This window comes from Mustela nigripes, chromosome 11 (assembly GCF_022355385.1).
Source record: "Mustela nigripes isolate SB6536 chromosome 11, MUSNIG.SB6536, whole genome shotgun sequence".
Lineage (NCBI taxonomy): Eukaryota > Metazoa > Chordata > Mammalia > Carnivora > Mustelidae > Mustela > Mustela nigripes.
In genome coordinates, this window is record NC_081567.1 from 38,425,511 (window position 1) to 38,433,028 (window position 7,518).

General features: G+C 63.4%; 1 protein-coding gene across 1 annotated transcript; it reads right to left on the reverse strand.

Annotated features, from left to right (window-relative positions):
• Positions 1–2,521: 2,521 nt before the first annotated feature.
• On the reverse strand, positions 2,522–7,518 carry SOX8 (SRY-box transcription factor 8). The gene is made up of 3 exons (XM_059415760.1): positions 6,952–7,518; positions 5,353–5,582; positions 2,522–4,623 (listed from the first exon to the last, which is right to left on the reverse strand). Exons 1-3 carry the CDS (start codon positions 7,371–7,373, stop codon positions 3,887–3,889), a joined length of 1,389 nt encoding a protein of 462 aa, XP_059271743.1. The 5' UTR covers positions 7,374–7,518; the 3' UTR covers positions 2,522–3,886.

Sequence of the window (7,518 nt, forward strand, 5' to 3'; positions counted from 1 at the left end):
TGAGGAGCAGCAGGGCTGTGCCCAGCAGGGAGGGCTCAGGACACAAGGAAATGTCTCCTTCCCTCAGTAGTGCCACATGCCTGGGGCAGCAGCTCCCTCTCCCTTGTCTTGGGGTCTACACTGGCCCCAGGGGTGGGAGCAGGGGATCTCACGCCACTGTCTCCGTGGCCCTGAGACCAGTCCTGGCCAGCACAGGTTTCCCCTGAAGTGGAAAGTGTGGTGGAAAGTGTCCCAGGAGGCTGCCCAGCGGCCGTCAGTCACCACCCACAAACATGTCATGCCAGCCCTGATGTGTGGCCCACAGCCTCTGCAGACCTGGTCAGCCACAGATGAGGTCCGTGAAGATCCTCCATCCAGGGCCAGCCTGGAGGCCCTGGGCCAGACTCTGGGGAGGGAGGACAGGGGTCCACATAGCAAGGCACGTCCCTGAGTCGGTGACACTTGCCCTGGCTGTCCCCCAGATGTGGCCAAAAGTCAAAGCAGGCAGGGTGGGGGTAGAGTGTGCCCAAGGGACAGGCCTGGGTGGGGGAGTGAGGGCCTCCCCCGGCAGCTGCTCTGAGGACACGGGCCCTCCCCTGAGCTGACAGCCGCACCAGCCATGAACTCACATCCAAACAGAAAACCCACTCCTGAAAGCAGATATCATCCCAGGAAGAGCGGCTGTGAACAGGCCCGGCGTTGGGGGCGGGGGGCTTTCCCAATCTACCAGAGCAGGGTCTGGGTCATAAGGCTGTTTCCCCTTTGTCTCTGAATAGGGCATTCTGTTCAGCTGAGATCAGAGGCAATGTGCTCTGCTCTGGGGAAGGAAACGAAAAATGAGGAACTTTTCCCGCCAGCTCATCCCCAAGATGGGCCGATGGGACACTCTCCCTGAGGACGCAGACCTGGACAAGCTGTGGCAACAGCCGCCCTGGCCTTAGGCAAGGTGGGGTAAGGCCAGCCTTGTGAATGATGTCTGCTGGGAGCTCCCTGGAAAAACCCTCCCAAGCCTGAGAACCAGGGCAGCCCCTGGGACCCCTCCCAGTGGCCCTGACTGCCCCCCCCCCCCACCTAGGGATCCACCTTGCCTCCTGGCAACGTCACTGGGGACCCTGTGTTTGGGAAGCAGAGCCCCCAGGACTCCAATGCCTGAGAACATGCCCTCGGAGAACCCACTGGCCTGGCTCCCGGAAAGCGGGGGATGGGGTGGGGGGCAGAGGCACGGCCTTGAAAGAATGGTGGGGCCGTCCTCGCTCTCCCTGCAACTCCATGATGAGCTCAAAGAGAGGAAACCCTCCGGAGGCTTGCCCGGGCTGGGACCCAGGGCCGTCGGGGCCTTTGCACCAGGCAGGCTGGCGGGAGGAAGGGCCACACCCCCAAGGAGTCAACACGCAGGAGCCCCTCCAAGTGCAAACTGAACAGGCAGGGCCTCCCGCCCCCAGGAGCCTGGCACGGCCTGATCGATTCCAGAGCAGTGAAGGGGCGGCCTCGCTCCCTGTCAGGGAGCTTGATGCGGGCGCTTTCCTTGCTTTGGGGTGTCCATGGGAGAGCCTGGAGGGCCATATGGAACTGGACAGCCCTCAGCTGCACCAGGACTTGCTGGACCGGCCCCACACAAGCATCCGTGAGCCTGGCTTACAGCCCCCTGCAGACCCCGCCTGGCCCAGGAGGCTTGGCACACCCCAGACCTCACGAACCCTCATAAACCCGGGCAGCTCTTCCCCAAGACTACTCTTGGCAGGCCCGGGACAAGGCTCTCCAGCACAGGGTGAGGTCCGCGCCCTGGATCACAGCCACACGGGCGGCTGGCAGACCAGGAGACTGGCTGAGCGTCCCCCTCCCCCGCTGGAATCACAGAGCTAGTTGTTTCAGGGATCTGGGTCCTTGTGAGAAGCTCGATCTTCCTCTCAGCCCCAGATGCATCCCCAGGGCCTGGCAGCGGGTGCACCCAGCCCGGTGAAGCCCGGATGCCGGCTACATGGGCCGGGGCGGCCCCAGCAAGGGGTGAGGCCACCCCTCGCCTGCGCTAGCTCCCCACAAGCATTTCTCTCTTGAAACAGTCAGCTAACCGGACACCCCGCCTGGTGCCTGCAGGGCGGCATTCACCCAGCTCCCAGCTTGGCTGGGCGCCAGGGCCCGAAAAATGCCGTCAGCCACCCAGAAACCCAGCTCTGGGATTCGCCCGGGAGGAAACCATGGCCCCATATTGGACCCGATTTGCCTACTGAATAGGCCTTGGGTAGGGGTGGGGGGCCAGGGAAGGAAGGCTCTGGCTGGCCAGCCAGCAGCTTGGGGCCTGAGATTTGCTCAGATGCAGATGCAGCCCCTGGAGGGCGGGGGCAGGGGTGGTGGTGCCTGGCTGTGCCCCAGGGCTGGGGCGCTGTCTCCGCCCTCGTGAGGCTTCTGGTGCCCACATCCTCCAAGGAGGGCCTGGGGCGAACCCCACTCCTGCCTTGGCCGAGGCCCTCCCGCACGGGACCCCATACGTACAGAAAGCAACACACAAAATGCAGCCCACGTAGATAAAAAGCTTTTTTTTTTTTAATTTTATCAAACTGGTCTGTACAAAAGTTAGCGTTGCTTGGTCAGAAAGCAGCAGAACACAGCAGGTAGTGGCGGCGGAAGGCCAGACTCCGCGCGGAGCAGCAGAGTCGGCGTGAGAATGAGCTGTAGTTCCCTGCCCGCTCGCCCAGGAAGAGACAGGCCAAAAAAAAAAAAAAAAAAAAAAAAAAAATTGTTTCTAGAAAAAGGTAGGAAAAAGTAGAAAAAGTAAAAAGAAGCGACTTCTCAGACGTCTCTCTATGTACAAAGTTGAAAGGCACAAGGTTCCATGAAGTAGGCGCGGTCAGGGCTCTGCACACAGCGGAAGCAGGGGTTACTCCTCTAAGACTAAGCCTCTAAACACTTTAGTGGATGAGGTTTCAGCTTCACAGCTTGTAGGTGGCGTCTGGTTCCTAAGAGCCCCGATGAATGAGCTACCCCGTCCCAGGAAATCCCCATCCTGGGCGGAGACCAACTGGAGCCACAGCCCTGCCTTCCAAATGTCGGGTGGATGCCGGCACCGGGGCCAGGGCGCCCCAACCCAGTCAGAGACACTGCAAGGCAAGTCCCTTCTCCTCCCTGGGCGGGGGTGCTGGGGGGGACCCCAGAGGGGCCTGGAGCTTAGGGGGATGAGGGGGCACCCCACCTGACCTCCCAGCCCTCGTGCTCAGCCACCGGCCTCCGTTTTGTCTTCAATTCTACTCTCAGTACGAATGGACTTCATTAATTAAAGATAAAATAATACAGAACATAAATACACTTCAACAGCTTCCCAAACAAATCGAATGTGTTTAAGCTTCAAAAATAACAATTAAAAAAATAAAATAAAAAGAGAGAAATGTTAGTCGCAGCCAAACCTTGCCAGGAAGAGCCTTTCATGGCAGACAGCACCTCAGAGCGGACGGGCCGGTCCCCAGAGGGGCTCCTGCAATGGGGTCCCCTGGAGGTCTCCACGCACGTGAGGCTGGTGGGGACCCTGGAGCACAGGAGGCCGGAGACCCCACGCCTCTTCCCTCCTTTCTGTTTTGTGCTGTGGCTGCTCCGTCCACCGAGAGGCAAAACCGAGGCGCTGGTGCCGGCAGGGAAGAGGGCCCAGTGGCAGTCCTTGGTTCCAGAGTCGCCAGCCACGGTGAAAAGAGCACGGGAAAGGGGCTCTGTCAGACGCAGGGAACATGGAGATCTGGAAGCCCCCACGTGGGTTACAAAGCGAGGCTTCCCGGCACACTTCAGCCTGCACCCGCCGGGCCGTCCCCGGCCCTCCCTCACTAGCGCACCCCTCCCACTAGACAGGAGGCTCCATCCATCCTCGCCGAGATCCAGGCTGTCCCGCACCGACGCCAGTCCCCTCCCTGGGGCCACAGCACCCTCAGGGCCTGGTCAGGGTCGTGTACACGGGCTGGTCCCAGTTGCCGGGCGGGCTGTGGGCAGGCGGCACAGAGAGGCCGCTGAGCAGGGGTGAGGCATAGGGCCGCCGAGAAGGGTGGAAGTAGGGGCACTGGTAGAGGCTGGACGGGCAGCCGGGGTACGGGCCGTAGTAGCTGGGGGCCTGCAGGTCGGTGTAGTCGCCCTGTGAGCTGCTGAAGGAGCTGGCGGCCGCGGCGGGGGCGGCTGTGGTGACACTGGCCTGGCCGCTGTAGGAGCCGTAGTCGGCGCGGCCCGGGGAGCCGTGTGACTGGTCTCCATAGTGGCCAGGGCTCAGCTGCTCCGTCTTGATGTGCGGCCGCGGGGGGCCCGCCTCGGTGGGCGACGCGGAGGCTGACGGGGCTCCCTTGTGGGCCCACACGGGGGACGCCCCAATGCCTGCCGCCCCCGAGTGTGAGTAGGAGGCAGCCCCGTAGGAGCTGGCGGCCGGCTGGCCTGGCTCCGTGGGCAGGGCCGAGTGGCCGTTGAGGGGCAGGTACTGGTCGAACTCATGCACATCGAAGGTGTCCATGTTGCCGATGACCTCGCTGCTCAGCTCTGAGATGTCCACGTTGCTGAAGTCGATGTTCTGACGCCCGCTGTCCGCCAGGCGGCGGCCTTCCAGCTTCAGCTCGGGCTTGCCCCCGTGGTGCAGGTCCGTCTTGGGGGTGGTGGGTGGGGTGGGTGGCCCGTGGGTCTGCCCTGAGGACAGAGCATGTTTCAGAGATGAATGCCCCTTTTGTGGGGGGCCGGCCAGGCCAGCGATGCGCACCCGGAGGAACGCGAGCCCGCTAACTGCCGCAGGTAGAAATCAACGGCTTTTTGTTTCTGTACGTTTCCCAGAAATTCCAGCACAGCCAGACCTAGACCTCACTCCTTGGCCGAGGAAATTCCGTTAAGCACTGTTCTAGGGCAAGAGCTGGGGCTGCGGAGGCCCCGCTGTGAAGACCAAGGTAGGGGAAAGAAAAGGAAGTGCCTGGCCCCCTGCACACGACCACAACGGGACCCACACAAAACGTGTTCTCCCGGAGGCTCGCAGCTTTCGCCAGCTTGACCGAGACTGCTCGGCTGGCCAGGATTCTCCCCGTCTGTCTGATGTTAGCTGGGCAGCTGACCGCCACGCCAGGGGCAGGAGTGCTGGGTCAGCACCAGCAGGAAGGCCAGTGGAAGCAGAAACGCCTTCAGGCGGAGCAGAACACACCCACATCACCCAGCTCCAGACCACAGCAAAGCTGCGAGACCCTCAGTGCTAGGTGGGGGCTAAGCAGACCCCCGGCCGCCCGTGTGCATCGGGGAACCTGGGATTATCTCAGCGCCACCTGTCCTGGGAGTGAGCCCCACTTCCCACCCCCACTACCCATCTCAGCAGACGCCGAGACCCCCACTTCTCCTGCTGGGGCAGGCACCTGCTGTGGGGCCCCGGGAGCCCACCTGTGTGGTCGCTGTGATGGTGTGGGTCACCCAGGCTGGCATCAGCCTTGTACACGGTGCTGCCAGGGTGGGGGCCCAGCTCAGGTCCGGAGTCAGAGTCGCCTTGGCCCGTCTTCACGCTCTTCCTGCGGCGTGGCTGGTACTTGTAATCTGGGTGGTCCTTCTTGTGTTGGACCCGCAGCCGCTCTGCCTCCTCCACGAAGGGGCGCTTCTCACTCTCGCTCAGCAAGCTGCAGCAGCAAGGGCAGACGTGGGATGGCCTGGGTCCCCACTGCTGCCCCAGGGGCAGGGCCTCACCCACCCCGACACTCACGGGGAGGCCCGTGCGTGCCCCTGCACCTCAGCAGGCACCAGGCAGGCTCTCCCCTCGCCAGGGACAGGGCACTCAGGCCAGCGAGGAGTTCTGGTGAGGTCTGTTCTCACCAGGGTCACAGGAACGTGCTACAACAAGACCTAAACCTTCCCACTCCATCATCTTCTTACTTCCCTTCGCTCAGAGCCTGTGTAAGTCCCCTCCCTTTGGAGCTTTCTCAGGCAGGCGGGGAGGAGGCCGAACCCAGCAGAGAACACACCAGGGACAAAGCAAGACTTCCTGAGAACAGGCAGGGATACCTTGGGCATCTGGGCTTCCCAGACCCCCAGAAAAACTGGCAAAACCCGTGTGATCCTCCCTGAGGCTCAGAACACACACGGTCCTCTCAAACCTTTCCAGAAACTCACCTCCAACCACCTACGGGACAGGCTGCAGGGCTGCCAGAGTCCGCTGTGCCCAGAGCAGACAGAGACAGGCACACAGAGGACAGACGTCCCAACTCCCAGTGCCCACTCCCAAGGAGAGGGGCAGGAAATGGGAGCCAGTGCCCCAAACCCACAGCCATCCATTTTAAACCCAAGTAGAATAGAACACATTTGGTGGGGATAGGCAGTTCTCAGCATCACTGCTGTCCTACTTTCTGTAAAAATGTCCAGCTTTGCCATCCCCAAGTATGTGCGCAGCGTGCCCGTGCTGGACCCCTCCTGTATTTCATTTCTCATCCTTCCCTGCACAGGGTGCAGAGGTGGGAAAGGAGGAAAAAGCTGTGGGGACCCTCCACCTTCATGGAGGAGGCAGACGTGCACCCCTCCAACTAACTGCCTTCTCTTCCCCACATGGTGGTCAGAGTGGAGGGGAACCCTTTCCAAAGAGGGACACTTCCAGAGGGCACTACCCTGCCTGCTACTGTGTCCTGCTTCCAGACAGAAGCCACCTTCCCTTGGAGAGGGCTAGGCCTCCAGACTCTGGGGCCGCTCACGCGTGGGGTCCCCAATCCCCACATGCCATCCCAGCCTTCCGCAGGCTGCTGGCGACTGAGGGAGCGTGCTAGGGTTTGCACACTCGCGGGGCAGCCCTCTGTGGCCCTGACCACCTGTGCAGCCCAGTCAAAGAGGGGGTTCCCACTGGGACTGGCCCTGAGAACAGCCACTGGGAGCAGAGCCCAGGACGGGAGCAGGGCCATCTTCAGGGTCCCTGCGCACCTCCCCCAGAACCGCTCGCAGCCCGCCCGCGCGGCTGCGGGGCCCGTCCCTGCACACACGCACACCGGGGCACCGCGCACTCACCGCCACAGCTTGCCCAGCGTCTTGCTGAGCTCGGCGTTGTGCAGGTGCGGGTACTGGTCCGCCAGCTTGCGGCGCGCCGCCTGCGCCCACACCATGAAGGCGTTCATGGGCCGCTTCACGTGAGGCTTGGCCTTGAGCGCGCCGCCGCCGCCCCCGCGCACGGGCATAGGCACCAGGCTCCAGTCGTAGCCCTTGAGCACCTGCGACACGGCGTCGCGGATGCAGGCCGGGAAGCGCTCGTCCGCCGCCTCGGCCGCGTCGCCCCGGACGCCGCCCCCCGCGCCCGCCGCGCGGCCCAGGCCCTCGGACCCGGTAGGCGACGGCGGCGCGTCCGAGTCCGAGTCCTCCACGTGCGACATGGAGCTGGCGGTGCCGGACGGGCTGCAGGGCGGCTGGGCGCGGGCCTCGCTCATGTCCAGCATCGGGGCCGCGCGCGGACGGGCGCGCACCGGGACCCGCGGGGCCGCTGCTCAGCTGCGCCGCGGCCGCTCCGGAACCCGAGGTCGCCGCGCCGTGGTCCGACCTGCGTCGTCGTCGCCGCCGCCGCCGCCGCTGCCGCCGCCCGAC

What these genes read in the sequence shown, in the direction of transcription:
- SOX8 (XM_059415760.1), bottom strand. Translation starts at nt 7,373, where the DNA reads ATGCTGGACATGAGCGAGGCCCGCGCCCAGCCGCCCTGCAGCCCGTCC. An exon ending in ACGCTGGGCAAGCTGTGGCG is followed by an intron (nt 5,583 to 6,951) that starts GTGAGTGCGCGG and finishes TTGCTGCTGCAG; the next exon opens with CTTGCTGAGCGAGAGTGAGA. An exon ending in CCATCACAGCGACCACACAG is followed by an intron (nt 4,624 to 5,352) that starts GTGGGCTCCCGG and finishes CTCTGTCCTCAG; the next exon opens with GGCAGACCCACGGGCCACCC.